The sequence below is a fragment of the Pan paniscus genome, chromosome 6 (assembly GCF_029289425.2).
Source record: "Pan paniscus chromosome 6, NHGRI_mPanPan1-v2.0_pri, whole genome shotgun sequence".
Taxonomy (NCBI): Eukaryota; Metazoa; Chordata; class Mammalia; order Primates; family Hominidae; genus Pan; species Pan paniscus.
In genome coordinates, this window is record NC_073255.2 from 170,627,953 (window position 1) to 170,654,229 (window position 26,277).

General features: G+C 37.5%; 1 protein-coding gene across 1 annotated transcript in view; it reads left to right on the plus strand.

Annotated features, from left to right (window-relative positions):
• EXOC4 (exocyst complex component 4) overlaps positions 1-26,277 on the plus strand; it is an 804,494-nt gene that overhangs the window by 544,354 nt on the left and 233,863 nt on the right. The window contains exon 11 of the mRNA XM_003813456.3: positions 19,015-19,234. Coding sequence (XP_003813504.2) covers positions 19,015-19,234 — 220 coding nt within the window. The remainder of the gene's footprint in view (positions 1-19,014; positions 19,235-26,277) is intronic.

The following is a 26,277-nucleotide window of genomic DNA, read 5'->3' on the forward strand; positions in this document are numbered from 1 at the left end:
GTGATATCACTTTTATCACACAAACCTTTAGCAGTAATTTTCTTGGCATATTTACAAAGAAATAAACAAAGGAATTACTTGTTAGTAATATTACCTGCCACATGAGTGCTACCATATTTCAGACACTGTTTATAGACACGAGGTGAATTTAAGATACTACTGCAATACATACATCACTGCCAACCTTATAATAACCCTGCAAGGCAGATATTATTTCCTCATTTTACAGATTAGGAGCCTGAGTGGTCAGAAAAGTGCCACAGTTAATATCTGGGAAAGCTGAAATTCCAACCCAGGCCTGTCTGACCTCAGACCCTGTGGCCTCCCCTGTATATTATGTTGCTCAAAAGATCATACCATTGAGTTCTTAATATGAGCGGCACACTGTGTTAGGAACCATGAGAAAGACAAAAAATAAAATAAAATAAAAGCACAATCCCTCTACTCAGAGACATGAAAATATAGTTGGGGAGAGATAATTTTATGAGAAATAACAGAGGACAGTAAAAGATGAGGTATAAACACATCATTGTGTTCCTTGGACTATGAAAGCTAAGGAACAGAGAGAGATTAATGTAGACTACAGACAATAAGGCTGAAGCTGCGATTTTGAGAGACAGGTAAAATTCAGGTGATCTCTGTCATAGAGTTCCAGTCATATATTGATGTTAGAATCTACTCCTGTACCTAGCGTGAAAATCAGATATCATCATGATTACCTATGAAAATTGCTTAGCAAGTTAGAGATGAACTACTGTCTCTCAACATGGTAAATATAACCCAGCTACATTTTCCTCCAATTTTATACCCCTTTGGTTAAACTCCAAAAGAGGCATTCCCCCTGTGAATAATTATGTCACATAAAAAGTACACATTTTAAGTACTAGATCACACAGTCACACTCAGAATGACTAGAGTCTGATACCATGAAAGACATCCAGGAGCTGAGTCTGACTGAGGGGCCTGGATTGGTGCCTCCCTGTCCTGCGTACTGTGGGACACATTCTCATCGAGTGGAATGGCAGGCCAAATACCTTGTTGTGTTTGCATTGCCCCTGTCCCTCTCAGCCCATACACCGCTGATTTCATGTATATTAAATATGGGTATTCTAAAACCTCACTGAAGTGGAGTATGTTCTAAATAAGCAGAAAAACATAAGCAAAAGGACAAGGACAGAAATAATTTTGGATTCTCATGAAATCATCAAATGGCCATTATGCAGAGATATGGGAATGTAACGCAGCCTGATCCTAAGAGGACCATGAAAACCAGAGGGAAAATTAGAGATTCATGAGATGGAAGTAAAAGCCATTGAAAGTTTTTGAGAAATGAAATATACTGTGAAAGCTTGATGCAGATTAGTCTAGTGGTGAAATATAGGGTGGGTAGTGAAGTGGGAATGGAAAAGACCAGACCAGAGACAGTTATAATCCAGAAGAAGGTATGGACTAGAGTTAGATCATTTTTAGAGATGGGACTTGTTTGGAGATTACTTTTCACCTTACTTAATCTCATTAATGTGATGTAAAGGAAATAATGCACACTAAAAGGAGCAGGTTAAATACCAAGAACTTAGTGAGTCAGGTAGCTGTAGCTTTATAGAAGGCACTTTTTCATCCATCCTTTCATCCATCCATCCGTCCATCCATCCATCCATCCACCCACCCACCCACCCATCCACCCACCCATCATATTTTCTTTCCTCCCTCTCTACATTTATACTTACAGTCAAACATATCACTTCCCCAGATGAGAGTCTCAGCTTAGCACTCTAAAATGCTGGTGGCGTTAAGTTAGGTAATGAATGTGAAAGTGACTTAAAAATTCTGAAAACAAATTTGAAATGTTATTATCCAGTTGTCATTCTTTTGGATTCTCTTAAAGTCACATTTAAAGTAGGTAGATTTATATATTACTTTTACTTTTGGAAATAAATATATCCTTCAATCATTCTAATAGTTTTTAACTATTCTGATTCCTTCTGTGTTTTTATGATATCGTCTTCTTCTAGAGAATTAGTTGACCAAAAATAAAGGGAGTTGTTCTATTTCTTAAAACCTAAAATAATCAGTTTGGTTCATTTATGATGTTCTGAATGAAAAATTCACAACTTTAGGAATAAAAGTTTTCCAGTTTTGTTTTAATAACATTCCTTTTTTTGTCCTCATAAAGTAGTATTAAGTAATAGTCACATTATTAAGTAATATTTCTGCACTGAATTTTCAGTCCTCTGATGATAGGATTTTCTTTCTTTTGTTTCAAAAGTTGAAGCAATCTTAGGAACAATAGTCAAAAAGAATTCATTTAGGGAAACATTTCACAAAGATCCCCTGGTCATTGCTTTCAAAGTTTAGATGACCCAAGTAACAGACGGTGTTGACGTCTAGTCATAACTTCAGTGTGAGTAGGCAGGCATCTTCTGTTCTCCAATAACGATACTACAAAGTGTCAAGCATACATAAATTCTCAAATCTGAGCATGAGATACAAAATTTTTAAGATAATCTCATGCTTTTGTTCCATTCCAATGTTTTAACTTACATAAATTATCTTAGGGCATACAGTGGCTCAAGCTTGTGGTTGAAGTTGATCAAGCCCTTCTTTTGATGAGTAGGTGAATAAAGGGATACCCATGTCTGCTCAGAACCATCTTTGGTCCGACCTTATGAATAGCACAGATATGTCCTCTATAATCGTGGCCTAAAGAAATAAGAAAAAAATTGTTAGTATCTCATTCTGTCACCTCCACTGAGATGCCTATTACAGGATAATGAATTATATATTATCGGGAAACGAGCCATATAGTCTAAGGGTAGGCAAAACATCTACAACCCTCAACTTTTAATTCATTTTCTCTCACTAATGGTCTCTTTTTATTCAGCATGCTATTGAGGATTTTCCTGATACCATGACAGAAGGAATGAAATCTACCTTCAATTATTTATGGTTTAAATGAATGCAAATAAGACTTTCTGGCTTGCTGTGCTGATACTCATTAATAAATATTTCACTGGGTATTAGGAAGATTCAGATTGACTAAATGAGGCTCTTCTTCAATATAAATGAAAGCCCTTGTGTTTTTCGCTACTGTGCAGGCCTAATTCTCGTGTCTGGCCTTCATTAAGGCAAATGAATGTTAGATGGGTGCATCAACACAGGGATGGATCCTGTGGGAACCTGAGTCGGCAGGGGGCTCTGCAGTGAAATAATCCTCTAGTTAAACCAAATTTAATCTCATTAGCAGGGTAATTGTGCTGTTAGGGGAAATGGCCAACCAGGTTACAGAGAAACCCACATAGTCTAATTATTCTTCGACTTCTGTCATTGGAGAACTCAGAGGCAAAAGATGCTCAGCCTACTATCGTGGTTAAGTCTTAGAAAAATCTCAGACCTTTCACAGTTGCCACAACCTGTGTATGGCATTGATCATGTCCTACCCATTCTGGGATCCTTTCCTGTATAAATTAACACACCAATAATACAAGCTCCTGTCATGTTGCTCCTTTTTATATATGCATTTTGCCCACCCACTTTTCCAACAAGGTTGGACTTTGCTAGTGTTTTAAAACTGTTCAGGATATAGTATTGCATCAGAAAGTTCTAAAACTACCAAAATATATAAAACTTAGTTATAAAAAATAAGCCTTTCCATATTTCTGCTCCTTGGGAAATTTTCTAGAATCTTTGAACCTGTGGACCATGTATTTTACATTCCTCTGGATTTACAGGCATTGTGGGCTTTGCCATTTTTAGGATGTGGTATAGAAGAAAGCATGGTGGACTAATTAGGAACCAGATCTGGCTTCAAGATACAGTCTGAAAGCTTGAGAGTAGTGTGACCTTCAGCAAATTACTTACCTTTTCTGAACTGTAATTTCCTCACATGTAAAATGGAAATAATTATCACTGTCAAAACAGCCCCCAAAGCAGAATGAGGTTCAAGTATGTGAAAGTCTTTTGTAAGTGCTAACATGCACTATAGATATGAGCAATAATCATGCATCCACTTGACTTATAAGACTTGGCATTCCTAGCTTCTAGGGCACAGCTTACATATGGTCAGTAAATGTTAATTGAATTAATTACTTAGATATTTGGTAGGCTTACTGTCATGTTTCAGGTTGTTGCTGGAATCTTACATGAATAACTATTGCTGAGAATTTGTCAAAACCAAACAGTAAAATGGATGCTGCTCCATATTTTTTAATAGGCCGGGCGCAATGGCTCACACCTGTAATTTCAGCACTTTGGGAGGCTGAGGCAGGCTGATCACCCGAGGTCAGGAGTTCAAGAGCAGCCTGCCCAACCTGGCTACTAAAAATACAAAAAATTAGCCAGATGTGGTGGCGGACGCCTGTAATCCCAGCTACTTGGGAGGCTGAGGCAGGAGTATTGCTTGGACCCGGGAGGCGGAGGTTGCAGTGAGCCAAGATCATGCCACTGCACTCCAGCCTGGGCGACAAGAGCGAAACTCTGTCTCCACAAAAAAAAAAAAAAAGGAGAGAGAGAGAAAATACAGTGAATACCTCCTGTCCAAGAAGAGCTTATTATATTGCTTCCAAAACAAGATATGCATGTGGGAAATGACAGAAAAAAAAAACACTTCTAAAGACATTAATAAGTGTGAATGCATTGAAGTAATGAACTGAATACATAAATGGTAAATGCAAAACTAACTTTTGTGCTTGTGGTTATCATTCCTGTTGCCATAATTTTTTATTGTCAGCCTTATGACAATGAACAATTTTATGAATACTATCATATTTAAAATAAACTGTGTTAGAACTGGCTGCCAACATGATGGCTGGAAATTTTTTCACAAGTTTTATCTGAGCCAAAGTAGTTTTCTGAAATAATTTTTTCCATTAAGATGTATTTTGCATTTGTGTTATGATAAAGCATATATTTCTTGAATTTTTCCATTACTTTGAAAACAGGAAACATTTCTCAGAGGAAACCAGGGCTTATACTGGAGTTTTGTTGTTTTATTTTTTTAAATGTACAAACCATTTCTACAGGCTTTTTCTGTCTCTTGCTTGCATATTCAGCTGAGTATAACATACTGGGTAGAGTCACCTGATTGCAGACATTGACTCTTGCTTGGACAGCTGTTTTATTTCTGTGAGTTTTCGGAATTTGTCATCAACATAATCCAAAAGAATATCAGTTCTGCAGGAACTGATAATATTGTAATCGAAATTATTCTACAGAGTCTAGTTTTTCTTAGAAAATGATGCATATTCTATCATTTTAATATCTATACAATTGATAGATATTCACTTGCAAGTAATCAGTTAGACAGGAAGATACCTTTTCTTTATTATCCTGTGTACAAATGTAATAATCTATACTTTTCTGTATCTCAGATTTGTGAGCAGAATTTTTAACTCTGATTTAGCCTTACAGGGGATATGAAAACATAAATAAAATAGAAAGGTGGAAATACTAAAAGTTTTAATTCCTATGTAATAAGTGGACCTATTTATGAAATTAACTATAAAGAAGAATTTAACACAGATGCCTCTTGAAGGATCAAAGAACTGTAAGAATGGAATGGTAGCTCAGATGGCTTAAAATATTTAGCTTGGTTTACTGTTAGTTCACTTTTGATGTGAATTCGATGTTACTCCAACCCATTTTCTTATGTCGAAATCCTGATAATGTGATATATCAATAGATGACCCAAAGTGAGACTCTAAAAGGCAATACTGTCTTCCAAGTAGGAAACGGCTCCAGAGGAGGTAACTTTGAGAACTTTGAACCACCGTAGAAAAATAACTTTGTGAATACCGTTGCAAGATAATTGTAGATACTGTTCAGGCAAAGTGTAGATGTGTGAACAGAGAAAGAAACCAACAGTGATATGAGATTATCCTGGTTTACCTGAATTAATGATCAAGTGTGTGAATACAGGAAAACAAAAATAGAAAAGTTTAAGGGACAAGACTAATATCATAACTGTCTTTGCCTGTCTATGACTCATATATCATTAGTGACTACTTTTTTCTTAGGGCACTGTGCATTCAGAACACTTTGCCAGTTAATCAAGTGATAGTAAACTTAAGAGTGTGATAAGAAATAATCATAAACTAAGTTCAGCAATAAGGGTGGTTGCCAGATAGGCCCATTAGAGATCATTCAAACTGAGTTTTCCAAAGTATTCATTTATTAAATGTAATGAAATCCATCCTGTTGAAAAAGAGTGGAATAACCATGGAGCCAGTTTGTTTCTTCCAGACAATATATACTATAATTTTATTTCAGCAGGTACATAAGCCAGTCACATTTTTGACATATGAAATACTTCCAGTGTTTGACTTCTGTTATTCATACCTGAGTAATGTTCAGCTTAGGCCAGCTTCACTAAATTTCACGTTTGAGAAAAGGACTAGGTTTTGATTTGCTGATAGTTTGCCTTAAAAATTCCTCATTGATATGTTTAGCATAGTACATGCATCCTTAACTTCACAACTTTCTTTTTTTCTTTCACCATCTCTATTCCTTATCTTGCTTAGCCAGCCGTATTTCTTTCCTAAAACATAACCTTAAAATAATCTGTATATTGTATCCCCTTTAAGAAGGACTAGCCTTTAAAGACCAGCCTAGACAAGCTGTAAAAATAACTTAATATTATTTATTAAAACATTTATTAACTGTGTCCACTGTACTTGATGTAGTGTTAGGTGTTTCAGGTATAAATCAAAGATGTACAAAACACAGTTGCTGCTCAGAAGGAACTTAATTCTAAAAGAGAAAAACAGGTAGAAAAAAAGACTAATGCTATGAAGTAAAATAGTTCAAATACATAAAGCGGTTTTAAAGGCATCAGGGAAAACTTTGTGAGTGACTTAGTTTTGAAGTGGTCCTTGAAGAAAGGCTATTGTGAAAATGATAAATTTTCAAAACTCCTCTTTAGCTGATTTGCCACAATTTAGAAAATGCAAGGGAACAGTAGAAGTAGACCACATGATCATTATAAGAAAAGGCATGAACTTAAAAAAATACAGAGAGTACATGGAACTCAAAGTTTGCTAATGAGTAGAAGTAGAAATAATGTTAGACTTATTTCTTGAGTTTCTTACCTACTGGATACCAAACATTGTCTACATGAAAAAGACATGTTCCCTCTTTTCAAGATATTTTAAAACTAGTAGGGAAGACAGATACCTCCATAGCAGAATTCTGTGGACTTAGGGTGGTGTGGTGGCATAGTAAAAGGGCATTCAACATACACGTAAGGGAGAAGGGCCTCTGGAGGAAGTGACATCTAAGCTAGTGGCCACAGGACAAGTGACAGTCAGGAAGGAGATATGGGGACAGTGTTCTAAATAAACGAACCAGCTCGTACAGAGACTATGCTGGAGGCAAGAGAGAGCAAGGCATGTTTTATGAAACTGCAAGGAGTTCTAGATTCTTTGCTTTAATGAGATTAACCAAATAGTCATATATTATATAAGTTGAAGGAAGAAGGGATGGAAGAAGGAAAAATCAATTAGGAGATTATTTTAGGGAGGCCTGGGAAAAAGTTTTGCCCTATTTTAATTCTGTCTATTCACCTGCGTCATCTCATTTTGTAAGAACCTGAATTAGTATGTGAGTGTTACAAACGGAGGCACAGGAATGTCTGTCTGAGTTCAAACATTAAACTACTTGAACACTATTCATAGCATGTGCTAAGTGGGTGATAGCTCCTGGGGCATAATTCTTTCACTGGCGGTGCCTTAGACCTAGAACACTAACATAGTGCCTACCTTTCAGCATAAGGAGTAATAAATAAGTGAAGGGGTAAACAAGTAGATAAATGTATGAACTTAAGATTTAATATAAAGAGAATGTCTATACATCTAGAAGCTTCTTGCATGAGTAGCAAGGCTGAAGAAAAAGTGAAAGATGATTTTTAAGCTTGAGCTTAGGTAACTGGAATGATGATGACACAAAAATAGAGAACACAGGAGGAGAGAATTGAAATGATAATGGGAGTGCAGCAGCGAAGAGCTCCATGTTGGACATAGTTTGAGTTATCAGGAGGACATCATTTGAAAGTATCTATCAAGTGATTGGAAATGCAGGTCAGGAGCAAGAAGTCGGGGCTGGAGATAATATTTGTTGTATTTTAAGAGAAATAATTCGGTCTTTGATATATTCAAATGCTTATATTTAGTAATATTATGGTCCTCTCCATCCACACAAGGTCCCAGTACCTCAGCACACACTTTAGGGTTTTCAGCATGGACTTAAGTCTATTGATTGTCATCCCCTTACCTGCCCACCTCTGGAGTTCTAACCTTACGGGTGAACCTTTGAGAGGCTTTGATATTAAAGTATGTTGGATAGAGTGATGAAGTCTGGCATGGTCTCTGGAGACAAACTGTCCAAGGTCAAATTTTGGCCCCATCCCTTGCTAGCTGTATGACCTTGGGAAAGTAACTTTGCCTTTCTGTGCCTTCGTGTCTGCTTCCAAATGGCAATTATAAAAGTACCTAACTTCATAGTGTTATAAGGAATATGTGAAGCAAAGCATGGTGATTACTTAAAACAATGCTGGCCTATACAGTTGGCCCTCAGAAAACACTGGTTTGAACTGTGCAGGTCCACTTCTATGCTGATTTTCTTAAATAAATACGGTTGGCCCTCATATCGCAGGGCTCTGCATCCACAACCAAATGCAGATCCAAAATACAGCATTCACAGCATGTGAAATCGGAAGATACGGTGGGCCGACTTTTCATATACGCAGGTTCTACAGGGCTGACTGCCGGACTGGAGTGTGCACAGACCCAGATGGTCTTGGAACCAGTCCCCCAGGGATACTGAAAGATGACTACAATAAGAACAGTAAGAACTGTCAGCTGTTAATGTTACTGCCATTTTTTCAGCTGCTCAGTTTTATCACATGTAAAATGGAGATAGTAAAAGCACAGTCCTCATAGAGTGTCTGTGAAAGTCACATAAAAAAGAATCCATAAAAAGCTCTTTGATCAGGACATGGTAAGCGCTCCATGGGTGTAAGCAATTATTAATACAGCTCCTACTGGAATAGCAACAGGTAGAAAATTTGCCAGATTCTCCTGTGTCTTGCATTAGAGTCTCTGAAGGTCAAACTGATATGGGGCACCTAAAACAGAGTATATTTAATACGTGACACATAAGTTTCCAGGTGTATGATGGATATTTTGAATAAATTGCAGTTTTTCTTGGAAATTTTTCTGACAGCTTTATCTTCTGAAAAAAAAATAAAGAAAGAAAGAAGAGGGTATTTACGTAAGATAAATTGAAAGGATAAAACCAAAATTCCAGACCTCTTGGAAAAGCAGGATTATTATTTTGTTCTCTGAGTTTTATGTCAGCATCCCTTATTTATTTATGCAATCTTTGGTTTAAAAAGATTGTTTGATATTAAGGGTTAGAGTTTAAGTCACTTCAATTTCCAAATTATATGCTTAAAAAATTTAACAGCTGTCGTTTTTAGAGAGGCTTACTTCATTTTACCTAAAGTGCTTTTCAGTCTAGAGGGAACACTTAACTGTAGTCACAAATCACTTGCAATATACTCATGGTAAGATTTTTTTAAGTTAAATTTGTTTATAAGCCTGCAGAGTCCAAATTCTGTAGATAATATTCTTTCTCCCTTTATTTAATGATTTTTACCTCTTTTCTCCTCTACTTCCAGACATGAATTTCACACATTACAAATAAGAGCACCCAAATCCCTTTTTATTTGATTAGTTCAGCAAATTGTCTCCTACGGGTATGGGCTGAGGACATGATTGGGCTCTGCAGTGATGAGCTTATTTTGCACTTTTACACAGAAAATCTTTATATACAAAAGGCACAGATAGTAGTTACACTCAGCATGAACAATTACAGCTTGTTGGGAGAGAACCTCTTCCTGATGTGCCAATGGCTTACTCCCATGAATTAAGAGGCAAACGTGCTCCAAAGTGCATTAACCTTTATGGATTTTTTTTCGGTTTTCATGTTCCACTGATTTATGGTCTTAAATATGCCTGTTGCTGCTGTTTCTGAATGAGTCCCTTGTAAATCATTTCTAAATGATCTTTTTCGACTCAGATAATACTAGTGAGTTGAATATATCTCAAATCAATTCCTCTGAGGCTTCTTTCCTTCTCTGCCTAAGTTGTTTTCCAGTTTGCTCTGTGTCTTAAAAGTCATACCTGAGAGCAGTTGAGAAAGTAAGAAATATATCTTAAAAGAGCCCTGTTTGCTGGGGGTGCCTTCTTTCTGCAGACTGAGTTGTTTCCAGCCTTTTGCATGGCCTCACTTGGGTTTGATTCCCAAAGCCCATTTGTCATCTGAGTATAGCTAACTGGTCATAGTTCTTTGTACAAGGATGGGCCCATGTCTGGGGGTGGATTTTATTATGAGTTGTAGGTTGATTTTTTTTTTTACATATAAATCTATCATGGTAGGGATTTTGAATATACTGTGTTCTCATAAATAGTCCATGATTTCCCTTAGAGTGGTGTGCAGAAAGTGTCATCAGAATGCAGGACTCTGTTATTAGTGCTGTTTGCCATCTTTGTACATGGGCCCATATCTCTCCTGAAAAGTTCTGCATTTGACAGTTAGTGTTTCATTCTCATTCTGGGTCCAAAGATTATTTCAGTTTGCTGGATTTAGGGTGTTTCATTCTCATTCTGGGTCCAAAGATTATTTCAGTTTGCTGGATTTAGGGTGTTTCATTCTCATTCTGAGTCCAAAGATTATTTCAGTTTGCTGGATTTAGGGGGAATGTGCATTTTATTTTCTCTTTGTAACATGTATCATTCATGCTACAGGCTTGTTTTTACTGTTGTTTGCATTCTTTACATAAAACCAAAACTCAAAATCAAAGGTACAGAATTCTGATGCAGATCTGTGGCTTTTGTAGCACACGTAATTCATTCATGATGGTGTCACAAACAGTATGTCACCGTTTATTGCCAATTAAAATTTTAATGCATGCTTTTATACACAATCTGTGTCATATAACAATATTAAATGTGACAGTAGAGGATTGGCACAATGAGGATGGGACCGTGTGGACTTACTTTTGATCATGCAAAGCTTCCGCAGACCAGTAAATGTCATGCAACTTTTCACATAGAAATCTTGGACTAAAATGGAGATGAAAGAGTTCAGATTCATTTTTTTAGTCTTTATTAATAGGAGAGATTCAGAGCTTCTCAGTAAGGGTGGTACATCCCTGCAGAGTCAAGACTAGATTAGAAAACATGTAAGAGGAAATGATATGTTGAGAGATCCTGCAAAATGCAGAAGTCATAAAGGATAAATCACGCGTTTCTATTGGTTGTGATACATGGAATCAGCAGGAAAATTCCAAGACCTCCCAAATATCTATATTAATGTGTACGTTATTCATCCTAAACTACCAAATTATATGTAATGATATACAGCAAAGTCAGGAAATAGCAAAGTGAAAAGTTTATGTTGTATGATACAGAGCATATATAAATGTACACATTAAAAGACATAATTAGCAATAAACAGTGATTCACTGTTTGTGAAAGAGTCATGCATGAATTACTTGTGCTCTAAAACCAGAATCCTGAATTTGAATATTCTGAAATTTGTACCTTTGATTTTGTATTTTGGTTTCATGAAAAATGATGTGCTCTCATGATTAGACTCAAGTTGTGCATTTTTAGCAAGAGTAACAGAAAACAATACTGTGTTCTTCTTTATATCATATCAGAAGGCACATGATGTCCATTTTGTCCCATTATTAGTGATGCTGGCTGTCGAATTTTAAAAGCTTTTTAGGATATGAATGTAAGGAATACTTATTTAATAAGCAATTATTTTTATTCAAATAAATAAAACATCACTGCTGTCATTGCAGCTTCTACAATACGATATAGGACCTCTCTGTTAAAGGATATTTCCAGCTGGTAGCAGCCACAATTCTTGGCTGAGATGAAATGGAAGAAATGGAGCTGTACAGTGAAACAGAATTTGTGATAAGGCTGGGCTAAGTGAGGGATGCTTGAGTGAAATTTTAATTAGTTTATAATTTCCCTTGATAGCAATCAAATCAAGATTAAAATTTTGAAAATATTGGGTGAAATGTTCATAGTGTGTCCTCATGTGTGCATTCCAAAGGACACATAACTTGCTGCAAGAAAGTAAATTCAACAACACAGGTATTGCATATGTACATACATTTAGAGGGCCTTTAGTTGAGAATCTGAAAAGGAAAGCTTCAATTAAATATTTATAAATATTAGAATTTAGACGATAAGATCCATGCTTTATTTTATTTTATTTTATTTTATTTTATTTTATTTTTTAGATGGAGTCTTGCTGTGTTGCCCAGGCTGGAGTGCAGTGGCACAATCTTGGCTCACTGCAACCTCTGCCTCCCAGGTTCAAGCAATTCTCCTGCTTGTTTCCCGAGTAGCTGGGTCTACAGGCACCCGCCACCATGCCCTGGGGCTAATTTTTTGTGTTTTTAGTGGAGACAGGGTTTTACCATGTTAGCCAGGATGGTCTCGATCTCCTGACCTCGTGATCTGCCTGCCTTGGCCTCTCAAAGTGCTGGGATTACAGGTATGAGCCACCGCGCCCGGCCAGATCCATGCTTTAAACATTTGAAAGCAATGAGAGTCAGTTGCATACTCGCATTTTTTGTTTTTTTGTTTCTCCTACTTTACAACCTTAAGTTTAGGAGGCTGATCTGAATAAGGGTCCTCAAAGTCCTGTGATGAGACGCTCCCCATACAGCATTATGTACACCCTTTTCTTCACTCTCATAGTCTCCTTTTCCATATACACAGATATACCTGTATGTTGTGTTTCCCTGCTCATCATTTACAGGGGATAGGAAACCCCTGGTGTAAAAGTACTTCATGAGATTAAATAATACTCTTTTGACAGGGCTCCATCTGTGTTCTAACTTAACTTTGAAGTGAAGTATTTTCTTTTCTAATGAGATTCTTTTCACTGTTAAAAATTCAATGTTTTCATACTTCCATAGAGCTAATGAGGAGCATTGTTGGGAAAATTGGGCTTTTTTATTATTCTCTTCTATACCCTTGACTCTCACTCCTGTCTCCCATTCAACAGATCATTTTTAAATGCTCTTACTAGGTGAAAGGATCCATCCAGTACACTGTGGTAAATTGGGGAAAATAAAATAAAGACTCACCAAAAATGTTGAAGAGCTGCTTGCAATATTTTAATTTGTGGAAATAATTCAACAGAAGCAAAATGAAGATGTTCCCTAGTCGCTGTTTGGTTAATAAAACTGTTCATTAGCTTGATAGAATGAATCTGTAATACTCTGTGAAAGAACAGAATACAAAGTAGTGTGAACAGCCATATTGCACAAAATATAAAACAGTGTGGGATGTGGATAAGAATGAGAGAATCCTCTGTCAATAAGAATTACTGGTTTACATTCAAATGGTGGAGATATGGGATGATTTTTTTAAAATTTTGTATTGAAATCTGTAGTCCAAACTCTTAGGAGAAGGGCATTACATGCCAGATAGATTATGTCCTAGTTTCAGGAACTATGGGTTATGATCAAAGGACCTTTTAATTATTTTATCCAATATTTTATTCAATAAATATTTCCTACAAGTCTACTGTGTGCCAGTCATAGAGTAGCACTACTAGGCATGAAGGATTCAGCAGTTAGCAATTTACACTTTGCGCCTGGCCACGTGGGGTTTTTTGCTCATTCCTACATCCATTTATTAGTGAAATATTCCAAGTATTAACCTAATGGTCTGAATTGTCAACTAGGGATGATTAGATATGAAAATAAGGGAGCAAAGTGAAAAGTGAAAAAAAAAATCATACAATATTTCACACTTTCCTCTAATCTCCAGCCTCATCAGAGTTTATGTAAGATAGTAATTCTAAAAACCGCAGCAGCACCATTTACTAAGCAGTTACTGTGTGCCGGTCTCTGTTTTGAGTGCTTAATTTTTATTTCCTCATTAAACCATCAAAACAATCTTGTGAGGTAGGTAGTGTTATTGTAGCCATTTTACAGAAGACACAAGTAAAGCCAAGAGAGGCTAAGTAACCTGCTCGAGACTGTGCATTCCAGGTCCAAACTCTGGAAGCCCTACTGTAAGTGTTCCTCTCTTGACTGCTCTCCTTCTCTAAGTCACTCCCCTCTGCAGAGTGACACTGAGTGAGGTTCATCTCCTGGATGGCTAGGAAGGCTCATTTTCTGTGTCCTTCCTGCCCATGAAGGGTAGGTTGCCCATTTAGTGTAACTACTTTTTTTCATTTTTCATTTTTATTTATTTTTAATTGAAAAACAGAAATTATATTCATTTATGATATACATGTTTTGAAATATATATACGTTGTGGGATGGCTACATTGAGCTAAGTAACATGTATTACTTCACATATTTATCTTTTGTGATGAGAACACATAAACTCTGCTCTCTTAGTGATTTCTAGTATCCACACATTGTTACTAACTATAGTCACCATGCCGTGTATTAGATCTCTTGATCTCTTGAATTTACCCCTCCCGGAAATTTTGTAACCTTTGACCAACATCTCCTCCCCTCCCCCATCCCTTAGCCCCCATTCTATCCATTTTTCACTAAGGTAAAGAAGGGACTGGCGAAACAGCCTTAATATTTCTCTTTCATTCTCACCCACATGTTTTGTGCTTCTGTACAGGGAGGTCCCTTGCAGCTCGGAAAGCAGATTTGGAAACATGTTGAATGAGTCCCCTCCAGTTAGGGCTGACAACGTCAACCTGTATGTGTCATGTGAGATGGATGTGTATGCTTTAAGAAAAAAATGATTTGAATTTGAAAGAAATCACTCAGCCAAAAGCAATGGGGGCCCCTTTGTCTGTGCTGCTCAGCGCAGTTCATATTTTAGGGACACGAAAGGCAAATATGGGACTAGAAAGAAAGAAAATGAGGCTAATTTAGAGTCTTCTGCCCATCTGTTTATGAGCAGATTGACTAGTAAAAGTTTTGTTCTGATAAATGTTAAATATTTTGAAAATGTCAGAAGTATACTCAGAAAACTCTTTTCCAAAGTCCCTTTGAAGAAAATAGAGATTCTGATGATTAATTCTCATAATATTAAAAAATAATAAAAAGAGTTTCGGTGTATTTACTCATTAGCAAATTAATAACAGTGGTTTTCTTTTGGAAGGCAACCAAGTAGACTAGGATGCACCTGGGTAGAGTATCTTTTTGGGGGTTAGATGAGAACAGAAGGGGTCATCGCAGCAGGATGTGGTATTTGGAGATCTTCAAATTGTGGCCATGCTTAACCATCTACTTTTATTTCATTTTTCCCTGCCTTCTTTCACTCACCCTCTCTTTAAAGATCCATTATATTTTGGTTTTGGTCGTATTTTATTTTTCTTTCACATTGATAACATCAGTTAAGAAGCCTCAATGCTCTTTCTTGTGCCTTCTCAATTTCATCTTTCTTTGAAGGAAAGCTACTTTTTTCATTGTGATAATCCTATATATACACCATCTTCATCCCCCCACCACACATACACCCCAGGGGTTAATAGAGCGTTTAACTGGTAATATGTAAGATTAACTGCAATGTATTGGTTTAGTAAGTAAAGAAAACTCTTTACTAGGTTAAACAGCTAAACTTAAGGAACTATTATACACCACACTTTAAATGTGTCCTAATTTGACAGCAATTTATTAAATATAGTCTTTGATATGTGTAGGCAATTTTTAAATTTTCTAATTTAATGTTGTTTGAGTAGCTAATACATTAACAGTTTTTAACAATCAAATGATTATTAAAAGTTATAATTCAAAAGTCTAATTTCTACTCCTCTCCCAGACCTGACCCCCACCCCTGCCTCCTATGGGTACTTAGTCGTTTTTTTGAGACTTCCCAGGATGTCTTTATGCTAAAATAAACAAATGGGTATATAATTGTTATATAGAGGTTAGTGTAGTAAATACTGCTAATGGTAGATTGATCTGAGCTTGCTTTTTTTCCTTGTAACAATATATCCTGGAGGTCTTTTCACATTAGTACATCAGAAGTTTCCACATTTGGGGGTAGAGGGAGCTGTACAGTATTCCAAAATGTAAATATCCCACAGTTTCTTTATTCCCTAATTGATGAACTTTTAGGTTGTTCCCAGTCTTTTGCCTAAAAACAATGCTGTAATGATCTATATACTCTGTATGTAGATGATCACATCCATATTTAGATATAGCTCTCAGAAGAATTTCCCAGGAGTGAGATTTCTGGGCGATAAAGAAATTCATCTGGATTTTTGAATAATAGTGCCAACCTGCCTTCCATAAGGGTTGTAGCATTTTTCACTCATGTCAGTAATATATGAGAATGCCTCTTTCTTCACACTTATAGCAACAGAGTGTGTTTTCAAACTTTTGGAACTTGGCCAATTGCATTGTTGTAAAAATTGGCATCTTAGTATAGTTTACTTTGCATTTTTCTTATGAATGAAAAATTTCTTCTAATGTTTAATGGTCATTGTATTGACTACAAATAGTCTTTTCATGTGTTTTGATAATTTTTTTTACTAAGTCATTTGGTTTTTTTTTCTTGTTGAGTTCTAGCCATCATCTGTGATATAAATTGTAAATATATCTTCCCAGTTGGTTATTCATTTTATGTTTTCATTGATATTCTTCTCCTCTTTTTTGAGAAGAAATTGAAGTACAATACAGCTCTTCCTTTCCATAGCATTGTGGAACTGTAAAAATGACCATGCAAGCTGAAACCATGCAAAGCAATCTTAATCAATGAGGATAGTCACAATTATTTCATGACTTTAAAATTTTTTATCAAAACATTAAAAACTTTTGGGAGGCCGAAGCGGGCAGATCACATGAGGCCAGCAGTTCAAGACCAGCCTGGCCAACATGGCGAAACTCCATCCCTACTAAAAATAGAAAAAAATTAGCCGGGCGTGGTGGTGCACACCTGTAATCCCAGATACTAGGGAGGCTGAGGCAGGAGAATCACTTGAACCCAGGAGGTGGAGGTGAGCCGAGATCGTACCACTGTACTCCATCCTGGGTGACGGAGTAAGACTGCTTCAAAAAAAAAAAAAAAAGACAAAAACAAAAAACTCTATTCCTGGCATTTACAAATATATACAGAAATGAAAAATAAGAAAACTGATATGTATTTAGTACACTGTAACATTAGAAACATTGACAATTAAAGTGTTTTATTGTTTTGTTAAAATCTTATCAAGAGTAGTATAGCAGTGCTTGCCGCTGTCTTATATGCTTTGCAATATAGAGCAAGCATCTTTTCTGGGTGAACTATCATACTTTTGAGTTTGGCTCGGTTGCCAGCATTTTATCCTTTATTTTTTCTGTGTTGTGAAATATCTCCAAGAGTTTTTTTAAGTGTGAAATTTGTTGCCAACATCACTTCCTCTGGCTTCTCATCTCTCTTCATCCTCTGCATCCCTTTGGTCACAACCACCTTCCTCATTTGTGCTGGCCTTCAGTCTGGCTATGCCTCTCCAATGGCAGCAGTGTCAACATTCCCAGGGTCAGCTCTTTCTCCTGTAACTCCATTTACATTCAATTCAAATTTCACTTCCAGTGTTATCACTTCGCAGTACTTTTATCTTTGTTGGCCAATTCCCTCTTTCAATGATCCATTTTTATAAAATGCCACATGGATTTATCAGTGGGGGACAGGGAGGCACCACAGCTGCTTGCTTTGCTCCCTGTCCATGAAGTGAATAACAAATGCACAGTGACCAGTTGCTAATAGACATTGGAAGAAGGGATGTGATTGGTCACTAATCATGATGAACACACATCAGTTATTTACACAGGGATTTCAGAGGAGCTGCCAACAAAGTTTATACTTTAGTTACTTAAGTTTAATGTACTGTGGTGACTACACTGTGGTATTGAGGTATTTAAACTATGTAATTGATGGACTGATGTTATTTAACTAAAAAACAGTAGTAACTTCAATTTGTTCATATTAAACCACACAAAGCAGGGCTGCCTGTATAGAAAATTAAAAAGAATTTAATAATAAATTTATTTTGTTATTAAAATAAGAATTTTAATAAATCTATACTCATCTCTGAGACTTGACAATCATTAACATTCTGTTATGTATTCTTTAAGGGTTTTTAATAGAGGAAATAGATCATTGCAAGTAAGGTTGAAGTTCTCCTTTGTCCTCCAACTCCCATCCCATTCCCTTTCTTAACCTCTGAACTCACATATCATCATGAATTTTAGAGTATCCTTCATTCTCTCTCTGTTTCTCTCTTTTTGACATTTATATATATACATGTAAAGCAGCAATCCCCAACCTTTTTTGGCACAAGCACTGGCTTCATGGAAGACAATGTTTCCACGGACAAGGGTTGGGGGAAAGATGGTTTCGGAATGAAATTTCCACCGCAGGTCAGATATTAGACTCTCATAAGGAACATGCAACCTAGATCCCTCACATGCACAGCTCACGGTAGGGTTCATGCTTCTATGACAATCTAATGTGATTGCTGATCTGACAGGAGGCGGAGCTCAGGTGGTAATGCTCGCCCAGCTGGCTGCTCACCACCTGCTGTGCGGTCTGGTTCCTAACAGGCCACAGACCCGTACTGGTTCATCGCCCGGTGTGGGGGTAGGGGGACCCCTGATGTAAAGGTTTCGGTGGGAAATATGTACTCTTCGGGGATGTGCTTTTTAATTTGCACAATAATTTGTGTTTTTTGTTTTTCACGTTTTCCCATTGTTTCTTGTAGTCTTATCTCCTTCTGGAATTAAAAATAATTTTTGTCTTCTCCTTTTCCCCCCATTTTTAGAAGTCATGTTTTCTGTTTCATCCTATTTCTATTCAATTAGTGGAGTAATTTAGATTTTTACAAGATTAAAAATTATATAGAGATGAGTATTATTGATGACCTGCCCTCTTCACGGAAATAGCCAACACTAGATATACTCATGTCCTCATGTCGTATTTATATAACATTTTCCTCATAAATTTAATAACCTTCTTACTGTTTGTCTTCCAGATTTATTCAGGAGATTGAGCATGCTCTGGGTCTTGGCCCAGCCAAACAGTGTCCTCTTCGAGAGTTTCTCACCGTGTACATCAAAAACATCTTTCTCAATCAAGTCTTGGCTGAGATCAACAAGGAGATTGAAGGAGTCACTAAAACATCTGACCCTTTGAAGATTCTGGCCAACGCAGACACCATGAAGGTGCTGGGAGTGCAGCGGCCTCTCCTACAGGTAATAATACACTTTGAACTTACTATTTTTATCAGCAATTTTCATTGACTTGGCAAGCGTCATAAATTTAAAAAAGAAGAATTACCATCTGTTTCCGTATTCATCAGGGACAAAACAAAAGAAAATAAATAGGCACTAGGGAAATTTAGATTTAATGTAGTTGGATAATGGAAGTTCCTTAAGATCTTTAAGGAAAATTAAAAAAAAAAACGGTTAGCTTTGGATATGAGAGATGGTGAATCTCATTAACATGCAGGCAGTTCCTCATTATTATGCCTGGAATTTGTCCTTGAAAGGAACTATTTTTCCATTGGTGAATGCATCCCTGAGTATGAAGGATTAACAGGAAGGAAGCTATGATGCCCAACTTCAATTACCAGCAGGAAACCCTCTATACCTTTTAGGGGCAGACTTACCTTTCAATGACTTGGCTACCTCACAGGGAATTTGAATCAGTAAACTAGCCTTTAAAAGTCAAATCACTGAATTCACATGATGATCTTGTTAGTACTGAAAATTTTACTTTATATAAAAAAATGGTTTCTTAGCATCAGAAAAAATAAAATAATCTGTCAGTAGATATTTTTGATTAATAGGCTTGAGGCATATATTTTATATACATTTTAGCTGGTGACTTGGAGGTATATATAAAACTAAAACAAAATTAGTAGGAGTTTAAATTATAGGTATACATTAACTATTATTACGTTGGAATTGAATCCTTATTGTGTTTCTTCATGTAAGAGTAGGATGGGCACAGTCTCACACTTTTACCTAAATTGTACAATATGAGACTATTCAATGTGTGGAAGGCTTGAGCTTTTCAAAGAGAAGTTGTATATATGGAAGGGAGTTTTACTTGTTCCAGTTGCCTGCCCTTACCTGCCTTTACATATGTTTCCCTTGATTTTTCTTTGTATGTTAGAATTTACAGAAGTGCTGGACCTTTCTTAGAGAAGCGTCCTAGTTATGAGCATTCTTTTTTATGAGCAAGCTCTTTCATGATATTGATAAAATAGAATAGGAAGATGTTCATTTGGATGGTCTGGGTCTCTGTTAGCCATGTGCCTGGTGAGGGATCTGTACTGAGTGTTGGGTGCAGAGAAGGGGGAATGCCAAAGGAACGTGCTTGCTCTTCCTTCTGCTGGATATCTCTTCCAGCTCTTTGCATGGCTGGGGTCTTCTCCTCTCTGGGTGTCACTTAAAATGTCGTGTCCACTGGAAGGCTTTTCCTGACTGTCCTACCTAATTAGGTCCCCTTTCCTGGTTATTCTCCATTCTCCCATTTTTCCTTACCACCAGCCCCATCCATTATCAATACTGAGGCCAAACCCTATGGACTGTGTCTGTGGACTGTGTCATGGAGGCCCCCTTGCCAGGTAGCTTTTGATCAGGTTCTGCCGATAGGCAGCACAAGTAGAAGATTGGAAAGTGGGAGGAGAAAGAGGGTGGGTGATTTCTTCTCCCCTTCCTCTTCACTTTGGATCACGGCCCTGGCTGTGGGTGCCTCCCTCCATAACAGGAGATCCTGCCAGGTGACACATCCTCCATAGCTCCAGCTCTCACTGGACTCTGGCAATGTCATTTCTTCTCCTTGCCTCTTGATTTCAGCTTTCTGCTGTTACAACCTCTGGATGCCTCAGTATCCCTTGTTCCTGCTTTCAACCCTGCCCATACCTCTGTAAGTTATTTCTTCATTCATATTTCTTTATTTGAATTATCTAAATGGAATACTTTTTTTTTTTTTTTGTCAAGATCCCAGATAGATCTCCCCAGTTAATCAGGATTTTAACACTTTGGTTTTTTCTTCCTAACACTTATCACAACCCTAATTATTAATTAATTTTGCTAACTTGTATATTTTCTATCTTTTCCCACTAGAAGGTAAGTTCCAAACACATATTATAATGTCAGGCAGCAGGAAGGTGCTCAATGAATAACTTACTGAATGAATGCATGTTGCATGGATGGATGGATGGATGGATGGATACAGTGAATAAGTTTTGAGAGTCATAAGTACCCACAGAGTCAGAATAAGGAGATGAGAAATAAAGAATAACAAAAATATGTTTACTTTTATGTGTTGTCTGACCATATCATTAGCCTCATTTCCATCAGAAAACCTTTCAGTATTTATTTCTCTGAAGTGTCACGCTATATGCCATACAGAGCAACTTGAACATGTTTAGTGCACTGAATTTAAAAGGAAAAAAAAGGCATCAGTACATTACAGAGTGAGTCTGTGAACCAATAATACTGGCTTATTAAATGTGATAATTTTCAGCTTCAGTAGCAAAGATGCATTAAAACTCATAACTCATTGATCTGGGCCATGTCAAGGCCATATGCTACCAGCAAAATGACATATCTGGGCAGTCTGTCCATGTGCCTGTCAGATCACTCCCAACCTCATCACCGCCATTTTGTACATGTTACTGTGCCTCTTGTCCTTTAAGTCACCGTGAGGCTAGGTAAGAACTCCAGCTTTACCTGTTCTCTCTTTGACCTTGTCAACATATAATTATATATAAGTGAATAAGTCTTGAGGCTAAGACCATTCAAGCTATTAACCTGCAAATTTTTTTTTCTAGAGTTAACACACCTGCTTCATTTTTTTTTTTTTTTTTTTTTTTTTGGTGATTATGTTGCTCTCCTTTTTTTCATTAAAAAATTTTATTTTATGAAAATGCAAATTATTTAAACCATATCACTAAGTTTGTTTAATATTCTCAGAGAGAGTTATGCAGTTTAAAAAGCAAACAAGGAGATGGTTATTTTTTTTCCTATCTTTGGTATTTTCCTGCCTTATAGTGATTGTAAATTGTTTTCTAATAATTCCCCATACTCAAGCTTCATTCTTTTTTTTGTCTTCCTCTACAAGCACAGGGTGAATTTTATTCTTGAATTTTTTCTATGTTTCCTTAATATTTTATTCCCAGCTAATTGTAGGTGGCTAATCTGAAAAAAGAATAAGAAATAATTCTCAAAAATTTTAGCTGAGAATCCAAAACAAATGTTAAGAAGGAGCTTGGAGAAATATGTGTATGCGTGAAAGATGCATGTGGGTTAAATATTCAATTACAGGAAGTATAAAAATGTCCTTTAAAATTCTTCCCTTTGCTAAACTGTTGTTTGGTCACAGAGTAGAAGAGAGGACGTGCCTTTCCCTGAGGCAACACCCAGTGTCACACAGCATCAGCCCAGCCGGATTCTCCAGGGAGGGTGGGAGGACAGCTGTCTCAGTGATGCTTCCAGCTGTTTGATAACGGACAGACACGGTGCCTAGGAGCCCTGTGAAGAGAACCCCAGGACACTTTGTCCTTATCCCTCTGAAGTGGCATCTGGGCAGTACAGACACTTGGATTATTAGAGGCATTTCCATGGGTGCCAACATGTGTTCTCAGTGATTTCACTTTCTAGTCACAGGTTCCATAGGAGGGAAGGAAGGAAGTCAGTAGGAAGGAAGAGATGACAAGCAGCATTTTATACCTAAAACAACTGTGCAAGTGTTAGCCCAAGCTGATACAGCAGAGTAACACTAGTGGTAATAATAGAAGAAGTAAAAACAGTAATGATAGCAGTTATAATAGTAGATAGTAGTAATGATAGCAGCTAACACTTTAGTAGCATTTACTGTGAGTCAGACACTATTCTGGGTGCTTTGTCTGTATTGATTGCAAGTGTTTAAAATGTATGGCAACTCTGAGTGGTATTCTTTTTATGAGGAAGAAACTGAGAAACAATGAAATTAAATAACTTGCCCACAGTCACATAGCTGCCAAGTAGTAGAACTGTAATGCAAACCCAGGCAATGTAACCCTGGAGTCTGTGTTCCCAGCCAGTTCTACCCAAAGTGGATTCTGAGGATTATGCTTGTCTGCAAGCTGTTTGTCACCAGTCTGCTATGAGACGTAGAGAATTTAGGAGTGAGCATTTAGACAATTTTTTTTAGCATTTTGACATTGTCTGTTGAATCCAGTAATAAAAAATTGGGCCTCATGTTTTGTATATCTTTGTGGGTTTTAAAATTTCTTTTTTCTAGCAATTCATTTTTATGTTTTATAAAAGTATCAACGTGCAACTGATTGGGGATAAAAACTGGGCTCTCCATAGTTAGAGAAGAACTGTCTAAATCCCTTACTTTTCGGTACTGCCTCACAGAGAGGTAAAGCACAGAACCATCACTTTTACCCCAGTGCCTAAAGCATTTTTCAATAGATAGATAGAAAAGTGCAGATATGTGTTGCAGTTGGGTCTCTCCTAAATCCCCAGCTCCTAGAATAGTGTCTGCCATAGAGGAAACACTCAATATTTAATAAATGGATGAATGAATGAGTGAATGAAAATGAATGAATGAATGATGACTTCCTTAGTATCAGGACGTGGCTGTGTTTTCTGCTCATGGTATAAAATTCATGGTCTTGGGTTTAAGATAGTTAATGGTGCTAAAATTAAAATGTCACAGTTCTTATGCCTCTAATGCTCCCAGGATGACAGCAGGATTGGATACATCTCATGGTCTTACCATTTGAGATCCCTCTGTTGCCATCACTTTTTCTGCAGAATGGCCTCCACCTGTTGCAAGGAAAGCATGTTGATTCAAACTAAGGAAATACCTGAAGAGAAATTATTCATTTCTCCTGAGTCAGATTCTGAACACGGAGTTCTGAAAACAGTCCATTGAAGTGGATACCATCTCATGCTTTATATATCTCCCAGAGTACAAATTATTCATTCCTTAAACATGAGGAGACAGACTGAACTGGTTCAGTTCATTTCCCTGGTTTACCATTGATTTGGAGATGCCATTTAATTTATTTCTTCTTTGGTGTCTCCATCTGAAAAAAAGAGCGAGGGGACTAATGCTTAAGGTTTTTGACCCCTTACCTATCAAATTGCTGAATAGACAACTATCTATGTGAACAAATGGTACAAGCAAACTTTCTTCCTCTATCACCAATGGAATATGCCATACCCTTGCTACTTAGAGAGTGTTCTGTGGCCAAGAGCATCAACCTCTGATGAGTCTGCATTTGTATAGAATCTCCAGATGATTTGTATATACATTAGAGTTTGAGCAGCATTGCCTTATACCAGTGCAAAAGCAAGTGTGGCCCATGGACCGGGAGCATCAGTGTGACCTGGGAGCTTATGAGAAATGCAGATTCCTGAACCTCACTCCACTCTGGAAATCTCTGTTCAAACCAGCCCTCTAAGTGATTTTGGTACTCGCTAAAGTTTAAGAAGCATACTCTTAACATAACGTCGTCATGATACCCAGCGTGAAGTTAGGAAACGGGATCTAATGTTGTGGGGTTTTAGCTTTGTGGTGAACAACAGTAGTCATTTTTTAAAAAGTATTCAGCTTTGTTTCATGCAGGCCCAGGAATTGTAAAAACAATATTTGCTGCAGCAGCAGAAGCTGCTTCCTAGTCTAGCACATTGATTTTGCAAAGTTGTTTCCAAGTACAGGATGAGCCTACATTTTCTGGCTCATGCAGGGCAATGTGAGACAGAGGCAGCTTTTCTAATGCTCAGGCTTAAACTCCCACATCACTGGAGGAACAAACATAAGCTGTGCAAGTACAAATTCTGGGCAATCTTGAAATGTTTAGAGCATATTTTCATTTTCCTCTCTGCCCCAGTATTTGTCAGAGTAACTTTTGAGAAGTGAAATGGCTAGAATCCGCCTGCAAACACCACACTGTCATCTCTTCCTCTGCCAGCTGCACTTTCCACTTATATCTGCAGACTTAGAGCAGTGATTCTCACCAACGCTACCCATTAGAATCACCCAGGAACTTCCTAAAAATACCACTTCCCAGGTCCCATTGGTTGGTCAGGGGTGGGGCGTGCTTGGGCATCAGTGTTTGGTATGATGCCCAGATGATCCCAACATGCAGCCAGAATTTGTACCTCTGGCCTTGATCTTTCTACTCCATCATATCAGTTATTGCTGGCAGAGAGAGTACATCAAAAATTATTGTTGAAGGCTGGGCATGGTGGCTCACACCTGTAATCCCATCACTTTGGGAGGCCGAGGCGGATGGATCACTTGAGGTCAGCAGTTCAAGACCAGCCTGGCCAACATGGCGAAACCCTGTCTATAACTAAAAATACAAAAATTAGCCGGGTGTGGTGGTAAGTACCTGTAGTCTCAGCTACTTGAGAGACTGAGGCAGGAGAATGGCTTGAACCCGGGAGCTGGAGGTTGTAGTGAACCAAGATAGCGCCACTGCACTCTAGCCTGGGCAGTAAAGCAAGACTGTCTCAAAAATACATACATATATATATATAAATTATATGTATATATTATATATATAGTTGAGGCTTTATTTAATGCAGCCAGGTTTGTAAAACACTGCTGTGTTGGATACTTTGAACCAAGCCTTGTACATAAGCCTTGGAATCAGACACAAATGGATTTAAATCTCAGCCATTTCATTTGATAGCTTTGTGGCTGTCACCAAATTGCTTAACTTCTCTGTACCTATTTCTTCCCCTATAAAATGGGAATCATAAAATCTGTGTCACAGCAACACTCCAGTGATTAAATGGAGTAATGGGTGTAAAACATGCCCTCTCCTTCCTACCCCGGGTCACCTGTGAGCAGGTCTCTGCGTTGACTGCTTTGATGTGTTACCTGCCTGGCCCTTAACGCCTGCCTTCCTTCCTGAACTCTACTGACTGCGCCCCAACCCCTGCCCTCTCTGCCCACATTTTCAACCTGCATCTTCTTCTCATCACCAGCTTGCTGTTTACGCACCTTCTGTTCTTCCTACTCTAGCACCCAGCTGGTAACTTCCCTTTCCTGCCTTCTACTACCCTGGTGTGACAGCAAGAGATGATATTGTTTCACCTGCTTTCTCCTTTTCCTGGAGTTTGTCAGCTGGCCATTTATTAGCAGCAGAAGCAGCATGCAGTATTTTTGTCCATTAAAGCTAGGGGATTAGTTTCCTAGGGCTGCCATGACAAATTACCATAAACTTAGTGCTTTAAAACAACACAAATGTACTCTTGCATAGTTTTGGAGGCCAGGAGCC